At 34.2% G+C, this 22,186-nt stretch overlaps 2 protein-coding genes across 2 annotated transcripts in view; one reads left to right on the top strand and one right to left on the bottom strand.

The window, feature by feature from the left end:
- LOC141406639 (uncharacterized) overlaps positions 1-17,857 on the top strand; it is a 29,194-nt gene extending 11,337 nt beyond the window's left edge. The window contains exons 3-4 of the mRNA XM_073992476.1: positions 17,223-17,339; positions 17,408-17,857. Coding sequence (XP_073848577.1) covers positions 17,223-17,339; positions 17,408-17,764 — 474 coding nt within the window. The 3' untranslated portion in view covers positions 17,765-17,857. The remainder of the gene's footprint in view (positions 1-17,222; positions 17,340-17,407) is intronic.
- LOC141406636 (cilia- and flagella-associated protein 61-like) overlaps positions 17,796-22,186 on the bottom strand; it is a 46,115-nt gene continuing 41,724 nt past the window's right edge. The window contains exons 16-17 of the mRNA XM_073992468.1: positions 18,100-18,312; positions 17,796-18,046 (exon numbers count right to left, since the gene is read on the bottom strand). Of these exons, the coding sequence (XP_073848569.1) occupies positions 17,873-18,046; positions 18,100-18,312 (387 nt within the window). The 3' untranslated portion in view covers positions 17,796-17,872. The remainder of the gene's footprint in view (positions 18,047-18,099; positions 18,313-22,186) is intronic.

Here is a 22,186-nt window from a genome sequence, read left to right as displayed (position 1 = left end):
ATACAAATTATAAAAACTCTCCATTAAATTTGACCATAACTGAGTTTACTTCCTCTGTTCTGCTTTTTGTGACACCGCAACTGATATTGCTTCATCATCCAAATAGTTTTTCATTTTTCTTCCAACTCCAGTTCAGATTTCCAAAAAAAAAACTCTAACTCCACTTCAAAAATAATTTGCGTCTCGTGAATTACAGCAATGTTCGTATCTTTAGTTTATTTTTCTTTATTTTTTTAACAAATTCTTGTAATTTTACACACTCTTTCTTGTGTTCAGAAAAAAAGACTGCGACTGTAGGGATCAAAAAATTGGCGTGCTTGGCTAGGGATCAATAAGCGAGTGCTTCTAAAATTTATCGAGAGGAGTGCATTTTTCATAACTCCGTGTGGACTGCATCGAAATCATAACTCTGCATTGCACTACTTCCAAACTTTTTTGCTGGGTAATTTAACATAAATCTATCAGTTACATTCTTAACAATATTAATAAAATTATCAATAAATATAGCTAAATCGTAATATTTATTGTATTTTTCTACACAAAAAAAAAATAAACATTGCGCAGCTGACCATTAGCAGATGATTGAAAATCAACTGATCGAACTTACTAAATGTTGCTGGGAAAAATTCTTTCAGTAACTTTTAGCAATTTCTCAGCAAACAACTGTCAAAATCTCTCACTTCGCTCTATTTTACTGAACTTTTGTGTAAAAAGACAGCATTTAGTAACATTTCGTAATAATTATTACAAATTATCAATTAATCCTCATGAAGTGGGTTAACCCGGCAAAAAGCTGTAGTGTAACCGTGCTAAAAATCCGTCTTATTTAAATCCGCTACGAATGTTAAAATAAATAAAACTCATGTTTTTACCGTAGCTAATTATCTCGATAAATAGGTTTATCTTTATTCGTAATTTATTTGACAGATTTTCAACGCAGTTGCCATCTTAAATGACGAGATTTATTCAAATCCGGTTTATGTAAATCCGCTACATTACTTAAAATAAATTAAACGTCATGTTTTTTACTTTAGTTAATTACCCCGGTAAACAGGTATATATCGATTAATCTGACGTAGAAGGAATGAAAACACGTTTCTTCATTATTTATTTGACATATTTTCAATGCACAAAATGACGGGCTTTATTCAAATCCGTTTGATGTAAATCCGCTACAAATGTTAAAATAAATTAAACGTCATGTTTTTTGTATGTAAGCAGAGGTTTGGTAATTTATTTGATAGATTTTCATTGCAGTTGACGTCTTTAATGATGTGTTTTATAAAAATCCCTTTCACATAAATCGGCTACTAATGTTAAAATAAATTAAAAGACATGTTTTATCGTAGCTAATTATCTCAATAAACAGGTATGTCACGATTTACGAAAACACCTTCCTTCGTTATTTATTCGACATAATTTCAATGTACTTGATATCCTAAATGACGCGATTTATTAAAATTCGTCTTATCTAAATCCCTACAAATGTTAAAATATATTAAAAAGTCATGTTTTTACCGTAACTAATTATCTCGATAAATAGGTTTATCTTGATTTATAAGACTTAAAATATACGAAAACACGTTTCTTCGCAATTAATTTGACATATTTTCAACGCAGTTGCCATCTTAAATGACGAGATTTATTAAAATTCGATTTATGTAAATCCGCTATATAAAGCTGAAAACACATCCAACGTTTGAGTAAAGTTTTGCGTTGGGCGTTGAGAAAAAGCAACAACAGGGCGACGCCGACACCAAAGTCCAGCGTTGATATGTTTGCCGGCATATATTTCAAATGAATTTGAATTTTTCGGCATCATGCCGAACAATGTAAAAACGGCGAAAACGACACAAAACATTACCCAAACGTTGGATGTGTTTTCAGCTTTAGTTAAAATAAATTAAACGTCATGTTTTTACTTTAACTAATTACCCCGGTAAACAGGTATAGTTCGATTTATCTGACGTAGAATGAATGAAAACACGTTTCTTCATCATTTATTTGACATATTTTCAATGCACTTGACATCCTAAATGACGCGATTTATTTATTCGACAGATTTTCAATGCACTTGACATCCTAAATGACGCTGTTTATTCAAAACCGTTTTATGTAAACCCGCTACAAATGTTAAAATAAATCAAACGTCATGCTTCAACCTCATGTTTTTTGTATGTAAGCAGAGGTTTGGTAATTTATTTGATAGATTTTCATTGCAGTTGACGTCTTTAATGATGTGTTTTATTAAAATCCCTTTCACATAAATCGGCTACTAATGTTAAAATAAATTAAAAGACATGTTTTATCGTAGCTAATTATCTCAATAAACAGGTATGTCACGATTTACGAAAACACCTTCCTTCGTTATTTATTCGACATAATTTCAATGCACTTGATATCCTAAATGACGCGATTTATTAAAATTCGTCTTATATAAATCCCTACAAATGTTAAAATATATTAAAAAGTCATGTTTTTACCGTAACTAATTATCTCGATAAATAGGTTTATCTCGATTTATAAGACTTAAAACATACGAAAACACGTTTCTTCGCAATTAATTTGACACATTTTCAACGCAGTTGCCATCTTAAATGATGAGATTTATTAAAATTCGATTTATGTAAATCCGCTATATAAAGCTGAAAACACATCCAACGTTTGAGTAAAGTTTTGTGTTGGGCGTTGAGAAAAAACAACAACAGGGCAACGCCGACACCAAAATCCAGCGTTGATATGTTTGCCGGCATATATTTCAAATGAATTTGAATTTTTCGGCATCATGCCGAACAATGTAAAAACGGCGAAAACGACACAAAACTTTACCCAAACGTTGGATGTGTTTTCAGCTTTAGTTAAAATAAATTAAACGTCATGTTTTTACTTTAACTAATTACCCCGGTAAAGAGGTATAGTTCGATTTATCTGACGTAGAATGAATGAAAACACGTTTCTTCATCATTTATTTGACATATTTTCAATGCACTTGACATCCTAAATGACGCGATTTATTTATTCTTCGTTATTTATTCGACGTTTTTCAATGCACTTGACATCCTAAATGACGCTGTTTATTCAAAACCGTTTTAAGTAAACCCGCTACAAATGTTAAAATAAATCAAACGTCATGCTTCAACCTCATGTTTGTTGACGTCTTTAATGATGTGTTTTATTAAAATCCCTTTCACATAAATCGGCTACTAAGGTTAAAATAAATTAAAAGTCATATTTTATCGTAGCTAATTATCTCAATAAACAGGTATGTCACGATTTACGAAAACACCTTCCTTCGTTATTAGGTCTGTCTGGTTACCCTAAAATTTGTAACAATTTGTACCAATTGTTGCTGGAAGTCGTCTGTTAACACAAAAAACCAGCAAAAGAGAGCGATTCGAGAGAGACATTTTGACAGTTCTTTCACTGAGAGATTGCAAATTCTTGCTGGACAAATTTCTTCTAGCAGCAGCTAGCAATTCTTCTTCTTCCTGAAAACAATCAATCATCTGTTTTTAATTTGTTGTTGATTTATGTTTGTGAAAATTAAAAACCATTTTATTGTGGAAATAACATAGTCTAACAGCGTGTTTTTGTAAAAAGTTTTTGCCCATTCGTTCGTCATGTTTTTTACTTTAGTTAATTACCCCGGTAAACAGGTATATATCGATTAATCTGACGTAGAAGGAATGAAAACACGTTTCTTCATTATTTATTTGACATATTTTCAATGCACAAAATGACGGGCTTTATTCAAATCCGTTTGATGTAAATCCGCTACAAATGTTAAAATAAATTAAACGTCATGTTTTTTGTATGTAAGCAGAGGTTTGGTAATTTATTTGATAGATTTTCATTGCAGTTGACGTCTTTAATGATGTGTTTTATAAAAATCCCTTTCACATAAATCGGCTACTAATGTTAAAATAAATTAAAAGACATGTTTTATCGTAGCTAATTATCTCAATAAACAGGTATGTCACGATTTACGAAAACACCTTCCTTCGTTATTTATTCGACATAATTTCAATGTACTTGATATCCTAAATGACGCGATTTATTAAAATTCGTCTTATCTAAATCCCTACAAATGTTAAAATATATTAAAAAGTCATGTTTTTACCGTAACTAATTATCTCGATAAATAGGTTTATCTTGATTTATAAGACTTAAAATATACGAAAACACGTTTCTTCGCAATTAATTTGACATATTTTCAACGCAGTTGCCATCTTAAATGACGAGATTTATTAAAATTCGATTTATGTAAATCCGCTATATAAAGCTGAAAACACATCCAACGTTTGAGTAAAGTTTTGCGTTGGGCGTTGAGAAAAAGCAACAACAGGGCGACGCCGACACCAAAGTCCAGCGTTGATATGTTTGCCGGCATATATTTCAAATGAATTTGAATTTTTCGGCATCATGCCGAACAATGTAAAAACGGCGAAAACGACACAAAACATTACCCAAACGTTGGATGTGTTTTCAGCTTTAGTTAAAATAAATTAAACGTCATGTTTTTACTTTAACTAATTACCCCGGTAAACAGGTATAGTTCGATTTATCTGACGTAGAATGAATGAAAACACGTTTCTTCATCATTTATTTGACATATTTTCAATGCACTTGACATCCTAAATGACGCGATTTATTTATTCGACAGATTTTCAATGCACTTGACATCCTAAATGACGCTGTTTATTCAAAACCGTTTTATGTAAACCCGCTACAAATGTTAAAATAAATCAAACGTCATGCTTCAACCTCATGTTTTTTGTATGTAAGCAGAGGTTTGGTAATTTATTTGATAGATTTTCATTGCAGTTGACGTCTTTAATGATGTGTTTTATTAAAATCCCTTTCACATAAATCGGCTACTAATGTTAAAATAAATTAAAAGACATGTTTTATCGTAGCTAATTATCTCAATAAACAGGTATGTCACGATTTACGAAAACACCTTCCTTCGTTATTTATTCGACATAATTTCAATGCACTTGATATCCTAAATGACGCGATTTATTAAAATTCGTCTTATATAAATCCCTACAAATGTTAAAATATATTAAAAAGTCATGTTTTTACCGTAACTAATTATCTCGATAAATAGGTTTATCTCGATTTATAAGGCCATATTTATATTATAGCCTTTTGTAGGGTTAACCTTCTTTTTGAGGATTTATTTGACGTATAAACAATGGAATTGACATTTAAAACCCAGTGAGTTTGTTAAATCCGGTTATATATAAACGTACTATAAGACTTAAAACATACGAAAACACGTTTCTTCGCAATTAATTTGACACATTTTCAACGCAGTTGCCATCTTAAATGATGAGATTTATTAAAATTCGATTTATGTAAATCCGCTATATAAAGCTGAAAACACATCCAACGTTTGAGTAAAGTTTTGTGTTGGGCGTTGAGAAAAAACAACAACAGGGCAACGCCGACACCAAAATCCAGCGTTGATATGTTTGCCGGCATATATTTCAAATGAATTTGAATTTTTCGGCATCATGCCGAACAATGTAAAAACGGCGAAAACGACACAAAACTTTACCCAAACGTTGGATGTGTTTTCAGCTTTAGTTAAAATAAATTAAACGTCATGTTTTTACTTTAACTAATTACCCCGGTAAAGAGGTATAGTTCGATTTATCTGACGTAGAATGAATGAAAACACGTTTCTTCATCATTTATTTGACATATTTTCAATGCACTTGACATCCTAAATGACGCGATTTATTTATTCTTCGTTATTTATTCGACGTTTTTCAATGCACTTGACATCCTAAATGACGCTGTTTATTCAAAACCGTTTTAAGTAAACCCGCTACAAATGTTAAAATAAATCAAACGTCATGCTTCAACCTCATGTTTGTTGACGTCTTTAATGATGTGTTTTATTAAAATCCCTTTCACATAAATCGGCTACTAAGGTTAAAATAAATTAAAAGTCATATTTTATCGTAGCTAATTATCTCAATAAACAGGTATGTCACGATTTACGAAAACACCTTCCTTCGTTATTAGGTCTGTCTGGTTACCCTAAAATTTGTAACAATTTGTACCAATTGTTGCTGGAAGTCGTCTGTTAACACAAAAAACCAGCAAAAGAGAGCGATTCGAGAGAGACATTTTGACAGTTCTTTCACTGAGAGATTGCAAATTCTTGCTGGACAAATTTCTTCTAGCAGCAGCTAGCAATTCTTCTTCTTCCTGAAAACAATCAATCATCTGTTTTTAATTTGTTGTTGATTTATGTTTGTGAAAATTAAAAACCATTTTATTGTGGAAATAACATAGTCTAACAGCGTGTTTTTGTAAAAAGTTTTTGCCCATTCGTTCGTCGATTTCATGAACGAAGACACAATTTGGTTTTCATAGCGGTTGACGTTTGTATTCGTGTGACAAACAAATGAAAGCTTTTTATTTTCGTAATTTTTTTGGTTTTCGTAACAAAATCAGACGAACGAATACGTCAAAAATAAACGAATGGAAAAGACCCATCGTTTTGGATGAAAATTAAATAATTTGAGTAATAAATGGCACAAAACACACGAAAACGGGAAAGAATGCAATTTTATTTATTTCCATAGAAGCACGAGCGTATACGTAGATCCGTTTATTCATATTATCACAATTATTTTTGGACAAATTTGATTACATTTTTTTCTTATTTTTGGTTTTTCATCTGTTTATCGGGGTTGCCATCAAGTAACACATTTTACGTGCAGATGCCTATGCAAAATTCACAAAATAAGTATCATGGAAACCCTGAAATATAAAAGCTTTTATGAAATAGACGAAAGCTTTCAGATAAAAACGAATGGTTCGTAAAATTTTACAAGAACCAAATTTTGAACGTATACGTTTTAGTACGAACTGTTCGTGTGACAGACAAGCATTTTTACAAAAACACCCTGTAATTGTGTTGTTTTATGGAAAACAAATTTGTAAAGTGGAAAAATACTTTTTTGTTTCATTTTTTTTATTTTTAATAAAATACAACGTGTTTGCTTCCTTTATTGGCGGACAAATTGTTCTGTTTTCTTTTACTTTTTACAAATTTCTAGCAAAAGAGAATAAAAACACCTGACTCTCTGAGAAAGTTCATGCTGGGAAAGTAACCTGACAGACTTATTTATTCGACATAATTTCAATGCACTTGATATCCTAAATGACGCGATTTATTAAAATTCGTCTTATCTAAATCCCTACAAATGTTAAAATATATTAAAAAGTCAAGTCACGTTTCTTCGCAATTAATTTGACGCAGTTGCCATCTTAAATGACGAGATTTATTAAAATTCGATTTATGTAAATCCGCTATATAAAGCTGAAAACACATCCAACGTTTGAGTAAAGTTTTGCGTTGGGCGTTGAGAAAAAACAACAATAAGGCGACGCCGACACCAAAGTCCAGCGTTGATATTGTTACGAATGTAACTAATAGGTTTAAGTTAGTTTAGTTTAATTTCCGTTAATTTAAAAATTTGAATTGTAGCGTAAAGTTTTTATTACGCAGTTACTTTTTTTAAGCAACAACAACTACCATGTAGAACTCTTTTCATCATTCTAGTTCTTTACCTTTCATTAATGTGATTTGTTTTGTTTTGCCATAATCATGTAATTATCGTTTAGTTTGTTACTTCTTTATTTCTTGCATTTGTTTGTTGTTGTAATTACGTCATTACTGTGTTTGTCCACTGTATTGATCTTTCCCCATGTATGTGAGTCTGGTTGTTCGCTTAGTGCGAATGTGCGTCTGTGTGTTCGTTGTACAGATTCGAGGTGTTGCCATATGTTCTAGATATTTCTCCGACAGGGAGACTTTGGGGTATAAATACAGGGGAACTGGCAATGACGAGTGAGTTGTGTTTTAAGCGTTGAACTGAACAGATCGGATAAAGAATAGCTGCGTGGTAACTATAGACAAGCTGCGTGCTTAGTAATTAAAGTCGCTTCCGAATAAGTGTAATAAAGTAAATAAAGCATTGTAGAAACGTAATCTAAAACGAACCCTGTTTTATTTGGTACAAATCGTATCGGGGAATAAAACAACGTCTACACGGAGATTAGTTAAATCTAATTCCGTAACAATATGTTTGCCGGCATATATTTCAAATGAATTTGAATATTTCGGCATCATGCCGAACAATGTAAAAACGGCGAAAACGACACAAAACTTTACCCAAACGTTGGATGAGTTTTCAGCTTTAGTTATAATATATGTTAAACGTCATGTTTTTACTTTAACTAATTACCCCGGTATAGTTCGATTTATCTGACGTAGAATGAATGAAAACACGTTTCTTCATCATTTATTTGACATATTTTCAATGCACTTGACATCCTAAATGACGCGATTTATTTATTTGACAGATTTTCAATGCACTTGACATCCTAAATGACGCTGTTTATTCAAAACCGTTTTATGTAAACCCGCTACAAATGTTAAAATAAATCAAACGTCATGCTCCAACTGCAGTTAATTATCCGATAAACAGGCATATCTCGATTTATCTGATGTAAAATGTATGTAAACAGGAATTTGGTTATTTATTTGATAGATTGTCAATGCAGTTGACGTCTTTAATAATGTGTTTTATTAAAATCCGTTTCACATAAATCCGCTACGAATGTTAACATAAATTAAAAGACATGTTTTTATCTTAAAAAACAGGTACGTCTCGATTTACGAAAACACGTTTCTTCGTTATTTATTCGATAGAATTTCAATGCACTTGATATATTAAATGACGCGATTTATTAAAATTCGTCTTATCAAAATCCCTACAAATGTTAAAATATATTAAAAAGTCACGTTTTTACCGTAACTAATTATCTCGATAAACAGGTTTATCTTGATTTATAAGACTTAAAATATACGAAAACAAGTTTCTTCGCCATTAATTTGACACATTTTCAACGCAGTTGCCATCTTAAATGACGAGATTTATTAAAATTCGATTTATGTAAATCCGCTATATAAGTAAAAATAAATTAAACGTCATGTTTTTGCTTTAACTAATTACCCCGGTATAGTTCGATTTATCTGACGTAGAATGAATGAAAAAACGTTTCTTCATCATTTATTTGACATATTTTCAAAGCTCTTGACATCCTAAATGACGCGATTTATTCAAATCCGTTTGAAGTAATAGTACGGTTACACTACAGCTTTTTGCCGGGTTAACCCACTTCATGAGGATTTATTGCTTAATCTGGTCAAATCTGACCAGATTTGCCATACAAAAATTAAATCCTCTCACGACTGGGTTTATTTTAAATCCGGCACAAATCCACCAAAAATACAGTGTTGTATTCGGTATTTGTGCAAAAAAATCCAACTCTACTCAAAAAGTACCAAAAGTTGCAACTGTTTTTGCAACAGAGTTTGTCACGTTTTACACGTTTACGATTGGTCGCATGAGATTTTATGGAGTTAATAAATCTAAAGTTATTTGAAAATCATAAAATTATTTATTTTTTTACATTAGACACTTTTTTAACAAAAAGTACGCTTGATACCATGATACAAAAATGTATCCCTGTGTGTAAAATATACCAATATGAGCAAAAAGGGGACGATATCTCATACGAGAAATTGTAAAAGTGTAAAACACGACTTTATTAGTTATTTTGTATGTATACGTAAACAAACACCAGCTGACAGTTTATATCCTTGAAAAGCTAAGTGTAACCAGCAAAGATTAAACCACTGGATCTATTAAACCCAGTGGGTTAACCTTCAATATTGTAATCGGGGTATTAATCCGCTACAAATGTTAAAATAAATTAAACGTCATGTATTTTGTATGTAATCAGGGGTTTGGTAATTTATTTGACAGAATTTCAATGCAGTTGACGTCTTTAATGATGTGTTTTATTAAAATCCGTTTCACATAAATCCGCTACGAATGTTAACATAAATTGAAAGACATGTTTTTATCGTAGCTAACTGTCTCAATAAACAGGTATGTCTCGATTTACGAAAACACGTTTCTTCGTTATTTATTCGACAGATTTTCAATGCACTTGACATCCTAAATGACGCGATTTATTCAAAACCGTTTTATGTAAACCCGCTACAAATGTCAAAATAAATAAAACGCCATGCTTCAACTGCAGGTAATTATCCGATAAACAGGTATATCTCGATTTATCTGATGTAAAATGTATGTAAACAGGAATTTGGTCATCTATTTGACAGATTTTCAATTCAGTTGAAGCCTTTAATGATGTGTTTTATTAAAATCCGTTTCACAAAAATCCGCTACGAATGTTAACATATATTAAAAGTCATGTTTTTATCGTAGCTAATTATATCGGTAAATAGATATACCTATTTGGTTTATATTATTGGTTTTTGCTGGGTTAACCTTCTTTATGAGGATTTACTTGACGTCTATGTAATGGAATTGACATTTAAAACCCAGTGGGTTTGTTAAATCCGGTTATAAATAAACGCACTATAAGACTTAAAATATACGAAAACACATTTCTTCACAATTTATTTGACAGATTTTCTACGCAGGTGAAAATAAATTAAACGTCATGTTTTACAATATCATATTATAGTACGTTTACATATAACCGGACTTAATAAACCCATTTGGTTTGAAGTGTCAGCTCCATTGCGTGTACGTCAAATGAAATCCAATGGATTTCAGATCAGTTTTCATTTGGTGTATACGCAAAAGAATTGTTGTATACAATGAATTTGAGAGATTGGGTGAAATGATTCTTCACCTTAATAACCCATTTGGACTATGCTGGATTTAGCAAATCCAGTCGATATAAATTGCCATTTTCATACAATATATGTCAAATAAATCGAGATAATGCAATTAAACATGTTATAAGTGTAAGTCTAACAGGCGTTTAAACCTCTTTTATAGTACGTTTAAATTTACGAAATCCACTTGAATTCAACTGAAATCCAATAGATTTCAGATGAGTTTTCATGTGTGTCATGTGTCGTCTTCTATTCTGTAGAAGACAACATGTGTCTATTCTATAGAAGACAACATATCTCGTCTTCTATTCAATAGAAGACAACATGTGTCGTTTTCTATTCTACAGAAGAAAATATGCGTTGTCTTCTATTCTATAGAAGACAACATGTGTAGTCTTCTATTCTATAGAAGAAACATGTGTCGTCTTCTATTCTACAGAAGAAAATATGCGTTGTCTTCTATTCTATAGAAGACAAAATTTTTCGTCTTCTATTCTATAGAAGACAACATGTGTCGTCTTCTATTTTATAGAAGACAACATATGCCGTATTCTATTCTGTAGAAAACAACATATGTCGTCTTCCATTCTATAGAAGACAACATAAGTCGTCTTCCATTCTATAGAAGACAACATGTGTCGTCTTTTATTCTATAGAAGACAACATGTGTCGTCTTTTATTCTATAGAAGACAACATGTGTCGCCTTCTATTCTATAGAAGACAACATGTGTAGTCTTCTATTCTATAGAAGACAACATGTGTAGTCTTCTATTCTATAGAAGACAACATGTGTCGTCTTCTATTCTATAGAAGACAACATGTGTTATCTTCTATCCTATAGGAGAAACATGTGTCGTCTTCTATTCTATAGAAGACAACATATGCCGCATTCTATTCTGTAGAAAACAACATATGTCGTCTTCCATTCTACAGAAGACAACATGTGTCGTCTTCTATTCTATAGAAGATAACATATGTCGTCTTCTATTGTATAGAAGACAACATGTGTCATCTTCTATTCTATAGAAGAAACATGTGTCGTATTCTATTCTATATAAGACAACATGTGTCGTCTTCTATTCCATAGAAGACAACATGTGTCGTCTTCTATTCTATGAAGACCACATGTGTCGTCTTCTATTCTGTAAAACACAACATGTGTCGTCTTCTTTTCTATGGAAGACAACATCTGTCGTCTTCTGTTCTACAGAAGACAACATGTGTCGTCTTCTATTCTATAGAAGACGACATTTTTCGTTTTCTATTCTAGAGAAGAAAACATGAGACGTCTTCCATTCTATAGAAGACAACATCTGTCGTCTTCCATTCTATAGAAGACAACATGTGTCGTCTTTCATTCTATAGAAGACAACATGAGTCGTCTTCTATCCTATAGAAGACAACATGAGTCGTCGTCCATTCTATAGAAGACAACATGTGTCGTCTTCTATTCTTCCACTCTTAAATTGGTGAAAACGATAGGCTTTAACCGCATTGTGCTTTGTTTACATTTACGAAATCCAGGTGAGATTTCATTTGACGTTTGTGCTATGGAATTGACAGTTGAAATCGAGTGGATTTCGTAAATGTATACTTAGCATTAGACCGCAAAAGTATTGAACTTTTTATTAGAAGATTCTTAAATAAATAGATAAAGACCATTGTCCTTTCTATAGTTATGGTGTGAAACAGACGTTTTGCTTTTAAACGTATAGTTTTTTGAGCTTTTGGGTCATTATGTCAGGAAGCATAGATTTGCCCAGCCATTTTATCTGGTCAACGAAATTTTTAATGTTAAAAATTGGCATAGGTAGTCCAACGCTATTTTATTTTCGGGGGAAAGTCCATACTTCCTTTGACATGGTTCTTTACTTTGTCATATATGTTTTATTTTATCACCACAGTTTTCTTTTTATATTTTGACCAAACACTTTGTTTACCCTTTTTAGGCACATTTGGGTAAATGATTTGGTAAATGAATGGATTAATACAAAAGAGACGCGGATCAATTGATTGTTGGATTCGATTAAAAATTAAGCAAAGTGGTGGCAACCCTTTTTGCGTTTTATGTTGCGAAAATTTTGAGAACAGTGCTTCGAAATTGCCGCAGCTTTTATGAAGTACTTGATTTAATCGGTATGTACAAAATTCATTGCAGACGTAATATTGCTTGACGAAAAGACCGATTTTCGAGTAATATGCTTAAGTCAGGTCTAAATAATTTTAAAAATGGGGTCAAAGTGGAATTATTTTACCGTCTTTAATATTGCCCCTGGACATACATATATATATATATATATATATAATGTATATATATATAATGTGATAATCTCCAACGGTTACTATAAAAATCTTTAGCGTGTAACAAAAATGTCTTTTTCTCAAAAAATATGCAAAAGGCAACATACTTTTTTGAGGTAAAATATTTTGTGTTGTTATAGTTTTTTGCCAATATCTAGAAGACCATTATGCCTTTCGCAGCGGTTTTTGCAGATTTTGGATACTAAAATATCCACAAACATACTACATACAAATATTCGACTTTCTGAATACTAATTTGATGGTTTTAAACGAATTTATTTATATTTTTTCAATTTTCTAAAGAGGCAAAATACTTAATTGACTCACTGTATGTATGTGTGTATATACGATTTCATGAAAAATGTATGTTAATTGCTACCAAAAAATTAAAAATAAATTAAACATCATTTAAGATTAGTAATTATGGTTATATGCGATATAGAGGTCTTCATCCTACTTACGTTGTCCAATAGGTACAGGATGGTCCCGCAGGTACCTAAGTACAGATTTTAAACTCTTCAAGTTCCATCTGAGTTTGGAAAAAAAATTACAAACTTTGTACAAAATTGACAACTTCTTCCGACAACCAATCATTTTTAAAGCTTTCTTGCCATAATCTCAGGAAGTATGAACTTTTTAACCAACAAAATAGTTGTATAGTTGTGATCAGGACCACAAGGATTATCTACGGTAAATATTTCAAAATCTTCTTCAAACAACCCCTAAACTGCACTGCCTCCCACACAAAATTTAAGAGCTGCTCTAAAACCGTTTTAATTTTTCAGCAACAACTCGTATTTGCTACCTCCATTGCGGCGGTACAAGTTTTTTTTTCAGGCGCAAGTTCATACTTCCGGAGGAAATGACCAGAAAAGTGTAAAAATTCCTACGGCCAACATGGGTAGTTGCTGGTGCGCACTGAATTTTTAGAAATTAATAATATTTCTGCAATTCTTCTTAGATAAAGTTCAAAGATGGTCATACCTCACCCCAAAATTAAAAAAAATCACTAAAATGGTACGCACGATATCTTTTGAACGAAGCAACCTATCCAAACTTTGAAGAGAGAGCTGTCCATTCCCTCAGATCCTCAGGTAGATGAGAGAACTTTCCGGGACATCATCACTACAACAGCCACTTGCTACATACCTGCTCGTCGAATACCCGAAATAAGACCAAATTTCACAGCAGAGGCGACGGGAATAGCAAATCAGCGTGATGAGCCTGAGGAACGGATGTTACTTTTAACGGCGTGACAGCAACTGATCCAAAGAGGTGCGCGTGTTATTTTAACCGGCAGTTCATAGGGTAGAGTGATAGGGCGAAGAGGAGTGTGCTACGCCGTATAAGAAAAGTTTTCCCAACCGAGGAGGTACCACCAGAATTTACGATGGGCGATGTTGCAGATGTCATCCGAAACTCGAAATTATCCAAAACGTTGGGCCCACACCGAATATCGATGGAAATGCTTAAGCAACTGGATGAACCCGGAGTTGAGTATTTAATAAGCGTCCTCAACCTATGGTTAGCCACCCATATTGTACCAGAAGCCTGGAAAGTTGGCAGGATGGTCCCGCGACTGTTACAAGCAGAGGTGAAAGACTGGTCAAAGGGAAAGCTAATCTCCCACTTCTACTTCTGGTGTGACCCTTCCTCAGAACGTTGTGACTATCACTACGCTATAAGCTGCAGTTGTTCTTGACTTTGGTTTCCTGCATCGCCGTGACCGCGATATTCTTTCACTATTTCCGCAATCTTACTTCAGAGTCCGTTGCAATTAAATTGCAAAATGGATGCATTTTCAGGTATTGGGACAACAACGGCTATTGGGGGGACTGCGTGGGAGACGCGTTATCAGATGACGACTCACTGGGGGCTGTATTCACGCAGCATGCAGCAACATGGTCCCTGTCGTTGTCTCTCGCATGGAAGAGTCTAGAACAAACCCTGAGATGCAACCACTCCCGACATCTATTGCATCTCACCGAAGTTAGAGTGCGGCGAATGCGGACTTGATAAACCGAGCACATATAAATTGGTCTTGGGTCCCGGTACGGACCACGGACCAAAAGAAGCAGTCATTCCGGGATATGCTGCTCCCATCACAGAAAAACGATAAAAAATACAAACATGGCAGCCGCTGCACTGTGGGTGAAAACCAAATCTAGCGGGGAAAAATTAATAACTTTTAAACTAGTTAAGATAGACTATTGAAATTTTGATCATATGTTTTTTATGACCGTAGGCCCCATGTTATGGAATATGGTCTATATTGGCCCACATTTTGGTGTAGATCCCATATAGCGGTACCGCCCGATTTTTGGCGTTTTGAATAACTTTGCTAAATTTTCTGGCCGAATCAACTGTATTTTGACATTTCGGATTCCCTGAGGTCAAAAAACTTCTCCACAAAAATTGGGGACATAGATCCACGTTTTGGTTTAGCCTTCATATATAAGTATTGTCCGATTTTACTTATTTTAAAGTTTTTAACAAATTTTTCTGACCGACTTAGCTGTATTTTGGCATTTAGGGTAACCAGTGGCCAAAAAAACTTCTCCCAAAAAAAGTGGAGGCATAGCTTCACTTTTTGGTATAGGTTCCATGTAATGATATCCAAACTAAACGACTTTTTTACTTCAAAATAAAATGGCGATAAAATGAAGAGTTGCAAATAGTAGCAGTCGGAATTTTCGGAGTCATTACCTCGGAGTATGTATTTTAAGAAAAACAATATTCGGAAGTGATCCCCGGTTATCCCCGGTTAGTTGTACTTTATATAAGATACTTAAAGTCGAAAAGTTTTGTCTTAATAATTAAAGATTATTTTTTTGAATATTTACAACAGTAAACAATTAAGCAATCGCTTTCTTTTTAAAGCAGCACATCCAAACTGTTGGAAAAAATTCAATTATGCACTCTTTACTTTAATTTTTCCCACAATTTTTGACGATCAAAACAAATACCAAAAAAGTCGATTTAGCAATCACGAATAAAAACACCCAATGTATGTACCGCTATAACAGCCAACTACAATAAAATACAAATTTGTTTATTGTTTTCGGGTGCCGCAAGATGTTTACAACAGGACGCCATTAATTATTTCCATATAACATAAGGTCAGTTTTCGGACTTTTGCTCCGCTAGATTTGAATTTCGCCCACAGTGCGCTAGAACACGGATGTTGTATGGGTCCGGGTCATTCCGGTATTGAAGAGCCCGCCACCGTGGGATTGTAATAAAACAGCAGTGACTACCTTCGACGAAAGCTACAAAACAATCTCTCACTAAAGGGAAAAAGTTTAACTATTGTAAGGAGACACTTGCAGGTGTTGTCAGATATAGACCTTTTTGGAACGTTTTGAGACATAAAACTGTTCAAAGTATCGCCCAAATCGGATACTCTATTCATAAGTTATAGTGCTGATCAGTTGTTGTTGAAGCAGCATAGAACCTAGGTAGCAGCATAGGTTTGACGCTGGGTTGGCCGCCACTGGCCGAAACACTTTGATTACTGACAATCCGGTACGAAAGGACCCGCCGCCAGGGCATTTGTGCCGTTAGGGCCTTTTTATGTTTTTGAGTCATTGTCTCAGGATATATTGACTTGCTCCCAAAGTAGGGGCCGTACAACCTGCATGAAAAACTCAAAAAAGGTACCCGAAGGGGAATCAATAAAGTTGATATTCGAACCTAGAAGAAATATTAGGATGTTCAATATTTGGACTGGGACTGGAAATTCGATGAAGTAATAAATGATTAGTATAATTATCACTATTAACACTTTATTAAACACCGAAAAACTATTGAAATTAATTATTTTTTTTAAATCGATATAAGAGCTCGCCAAAAACACTTGCACACAAGCAGAGATGCGACATTTCCTGAGTATTTCAGCCTTGAAAAACTTCTCAACAAGTGGTGTCTTAAGACACGCCGTTCGGACTCGGCGATAAACAGTAGGTCCCATATCATTGAGCTAAATATGAATCGGGGTGCACTCAATGATATGAGAGAAGTCTCCCTTGTCCCGTATGGGATGTTGTGGAACAATGTTTTTTGTATGCAATATTTGGACTAGACCATTTAGTCCCTTCCAGAGTTATTGTGCACTCCATTTTAGCGAACTTTAGCATTATATTAAAAATACATTATATGATTTGTTTTTTTTTTCAGGATCCTGCAAAATGCTGCAAGGATGGTGGACGTGATGATGTAACGGAAAAATGTGCCCTACGTATGGGTATAACAGGACAGCCCACAGATCCACAACCCAGTGTAGCAACTGCAACCGTAAGTTAATAAATTATGTCCAACAAATAAAAATTATTCAAATTCAACTCCTTTAACTTGTTTTGCAGTGCTTAGCTCAATGTATTCTAACGGAATCAAAATATATGACAACTGCAGATACCATTGATCTAAATGCCATACGTGCCGATTTACAAGCAAAGTTCTCCGATGATTCAGCATATGCGAGTGCAATGTTGGAAGCATTCCGTAAATGTCAACCAAATACCGAGAGGAAATTACAGGCCTTTAAACAGCTGCCAATAGGTCGTAGTGCTCTGCAAAGAGGTTGCAGTCCATTTGCTGGAATGTTATTGGGCTGCACTTACATGGAATACTTTAAGAATTGCCCAGCGAATCGATGGACCAATAGTGCAGAATGTTCGCTAGCAAAACAATTTGTAACCCAGTGTTCATTGGGTGCCTGAGAAGAGTCATACGCAAAGAAATTGCATTTTCTCCAAAGTTATCTTCATTATACATTTTTTTAAGAAATAAAAACTTCACAAATTAACACAAAATATATCACCAAATATTCATTGATTTTCTGTGTGTGGTTTTGGGAAATCTTCAGGTAAGGCTATGTCACTGGAAAATTCATAACGATATTTTCTTAGGAACTCCAAAGCGGCATATTCCAATTGATTTGTAACTCCCAAATCTTGACAATAGCTACGCATTATTTTGTGACGAGATTCACGATCGACATTCTGAGAAGAGAGTTAGAAATCAGATGAATACTTGCTGCAGGGAATTAGCTTACCATTTTCATAACTTCTTGTGCCGTTGGTGTAATTAGTTGCTTATTCAGCATTTGCAGTTCTTCGAAATGGTCATTCATTATCAATTCCACCCATGGTTCTTGGAAAAAGTCCAAAAAACTTTCAATATCTTTTAAATACCAACGTGATCGTAAATTATTGAGTAAAAGCTCATGACGACCGCAGAAGAATTTCAAGAAATCGTAATCCTTGTTCTGAGATAAGAAAAAAAATGTATGAGAAATGTGTGCTTGTAGTTAAATATGTGTGTTATTCAAGATAAAACCATGTTTGAGACAATTTTTATACCCTCCACTATAATATGGAGGGTATATTTAAATTTGTCATTCCGTTTGTAACACATCGAAATATTCATCGGAGGCCCTATAAAGTATATACAGTATAATCTCGATAATCCGGACACCACATGTTTCGGCGGTATCCGGATTATCGAATTGTCCGGATAACCGAGTAGTAACAAAACATATAATTTTGTAAGTTTAAATCATTGATAACGGATGTTTGATAGATAAAAACCTGACATCTAAGGTAAACGAAATCATTTTAAGCAAATATCACGGGTTGCGACCATTTTAAAACTGGGAGCCCCTTTCCTGTTTACTGTGTATTTTTGTCGTCTAAAACCTCAACACAATTGATGTATATTTATTCAAAATGTTTTTTCGAAGATATAAATTTCGTAGACCATTGATTTCATGTGTCCGTGGGACATGCACTCATCTCATTATGTGTATATATTTTACCCATTTCTATGAACATCAGAAAATTACTTCCTCTCATCGTCAAAACCTAAAAGAGATATTGTAAATGTAATATAAGACAAGATGGAATTTAATTCTATTGGTTGCATAAGAAAGAAAGAAAAAAGAGGAGCCATACGAATTTTTAAAAATTTATTGAAATTCTATAAAAGGTCTCTACAGGTTTCCTCGTTCAGCTTTAAATCCCAATAAAAACTAGGTAATTAATCCCAACGCTTTAAATGTTTTGAATTTAAATAGAATACATTACACGCTCCCAAGGGACATTCTCACTAATCGGAGGGCTAATGAATTAATCCCTTTTGAGGAATGTAACTATCAACATCGATTTTTCATGGAACTAGGCTCCCAACACCATGTTTTAAATACTGTTGTTTATCGCACATAACCAGCCCTCAATGGTTGAACGGTAGAAAAATTATTCGACGGATTCAGATACATTTTTCCATATTGACTGTATAACTGAGTCAACAGTTGCTATCTAGAAAGTCGAAATTTGGACCAACAACTTTGAAAAACTTATTTGTTTCTTATTTATACTCCAATTGTTATGGCTAAGAACGAAACCGACGTTGAAATAAAAAAGAATGTAATGCTCACCAAAAAAATCTAGTGTCCGGATTACCGCGTTGTCCGGATTATCGTATATTTACATTTTTTATTTTTGATCAGGATAAAATTCTAAGTCGATATAACCAAGTCCGTCCGTCCGTCTGTTGAAATCAAGATACAGCTCCCAATTTTTTTTAATAGAGCTTTGTAATATCGACGCCTCCAAACAATAGTATGCTAAGTCGACTTAGCATGTTTTCAAGTTCTTTCCATTTTTATATTTAACGTCCTTTAACTTAAATTGTGTCAAATTTTGGTAATGATCGGACAATCCGAACAGAAGTTATAAACAAATATTTACTTAGCATAGCACTGAAGGTCAAAGAAATTTCCAAACTTTTAGAGCTTGTCCTGCAAATCTCGCTTTTCAGAATTAGCAAACTATTATTTGGAGGTGTCGAACGTCCTTTAACTTAAATTCTGTCCAATTTTGGTAATGATCGGTCAATCCGAACAGAAGTTATAAACAAATATTGACTTAGCATAGTACTGAAGTTCAAAAAAATTTCCAAACTTTAAGAGCTTCTCCTGCAAAACTCACTTTCTAGACTTAGCATACTATTATTTGGAGGTGTCGATATGGTATAGAAGTTTTAGGATTACCCCTAGAATGTTTGGTATTGCAAATGCTAAATCGGTCCACGTTTTGATACAGCCCCTATAGAACGGTACCATCCGATTTTCGGTATTTTGAAGGTTTTAGCCTCATTATCACACCGAAATGGCTGAAATTTGGTGCTTAGTTATTTTCGGTATTATGAAGGTTGTGGGCATAATAATCCACCGAAATGGCTGAAATTTGGCATTTGGTCTTCATTTGGGGTATTTAACGTTCCATATGAAATTAGTCGGTATAGGTTCACGCCTTCATATAGCCCCATAGAACTTACCTCCTGATTTTCGGTGTTTTGAAGGTTGTGGCCTCAATATTCCTTAGAAATGGCTGAAATTTGGTATTTAGGGTTCGTTGGGGGTAAAAATGTCCCCCCAGAAACTTGTCGATACAGGCCCGTGCGTTAGTATAGCCCCCACAGAACGGTACCTCCCTATTTCCGGTATTTTGAAGGGTGGGGCCTCAATATTCCACCGAAATGCTTGAAATTTGGTATTTGGTCTTCATTTGGGGTATTAAATGTTCCATATGAAATTTGTCGGTATAGATCCACTGCTTAGTATAGCCCCCATAGAATTGCACCACCCGATTTTCGGTATTTTGAAGGTTTTAGCGTCTTTATCACACCGAAGTGGCTGTAATTTTGGTACTTAGTCTTCGTTGGGGGTAAAAAAATGTATTTCAGAAATTCGTCGGTATAGACCCACGCCTTCATATAGCCCCCCATAGAATGATACCTTTCGATTTTCGGTATTTTGAAGGTTGTGGCCACAATAATCCACCGAAATGGCTGAAATTTGGTACTTAGTCTTCATTGGGGGTATAAAACTTCCCCCAAAGAAACTTGTCGATGCACGTTCACGCCTTAGTATATTCCACATAGAACGGTACCTCCCTAGTTCGGTATTTTGAAGGTTGTACCCTCAATATTCCACCGAAATGGCTCAAATTTGGTATTTGGTCTTCATTTGGTGTATTATGTGGTCTTCATTTGTGGTATTAATCGTTCCATATGAAATTTGTCGGTATATGCCCACGCCTTCACGACTACCACGACTATCCCCATAGAACGGTACCACCTAATTTTCGGTATTTGGTGGTTTTAGCCTCATTATCACACGGAATAGGCTGGAAATTTGGTATTTAGACTTTGTTGGAGGTAAAAACCTTTCTGATTGAAATTCGTTGGTGTAGGTCCACGCTATAGACCAATAGAACGGTACCACCCGATTTTCTTAATTCTGAAGGTTGTGACGTCAAAATCCTACCGAAAAACTGAAATTTGTTATTTAGTCTTCCAGAAGAGAATTATCAGAATTATTATATATCCGCGCTCTCTTATAGCCGCCATAGAGCGGTGCCTACCGAATTTCGGTATCTTGAAGGTTGAGACCTCAATATCACACCGCAATGGCTGAAATTTTGTATTTAGCCTTCGCTGGGGGTATACAACTTTGAAATCTGTGGGTATAGGTTCACATTTTTATATATCCACCATAGGACGGTACCTCCCGATTTTAGGTATTTTGAAGTTTATCGCCTCAATATCCAACCGAAATGGTTGAAATTTGGTATTGAGTCATCGTTGGTGGTATAAAACCTTCCACCTATATATCTAAGCCATTTGCTGTGCGCAAAGGTGTGCCGCAGGGATCTATAATAGGCCCTTTACTATTTAGCATGTATGCAAATGACCTTCCCAACAAACTAGTCCAGAGCAACGTGCATATGTATGCCGATGATGTGCAAGTCTTTTTAAGCACACATGTCAAAGATGTAAGTCAGTTCATAATTAAACTAAATTTTGATCTTGAAAGAACATGTAAGTGGGCTAACGCAAATGGCCTTCTTCTGAACCCGAAAAAAATCTAAATGCCTAATTATACATAAAAACAAAAATATGCAAATTGAAAACACTGACATATTGGTGAATAACGAAAAATTCATTGTTTCTCAAGCAAAAAAAAAAAAAAAAACTGGGTGTAATATTTAACTCCACACTAAGTAGGTCAAATCATATAAGCCAAGCGGTTGGACAAACTTACTCAAAATTACGCGCTTTATGTATGGTTAACGCAACCG

The sequence above is a fragment of the Musca autumnalis genome, unplaced genomic scaffold (genome assembly GCF_047663935.1).
Source record: "Musca autumnalis isolate F117 unplaced genomic scaffold, ASM4766393v1 scaffold_5, whole genome shotgun sequence".
NCBI lineage: Eukaryota > Metazoa > Arthropoda > Insecta > Diptera > Muscidae > Musca > Musca autumnalis.
Note: the sequence above shows the minus strand (reverse complement) of the source record. Positions and strands in the feature narration are given on the sequence as shown.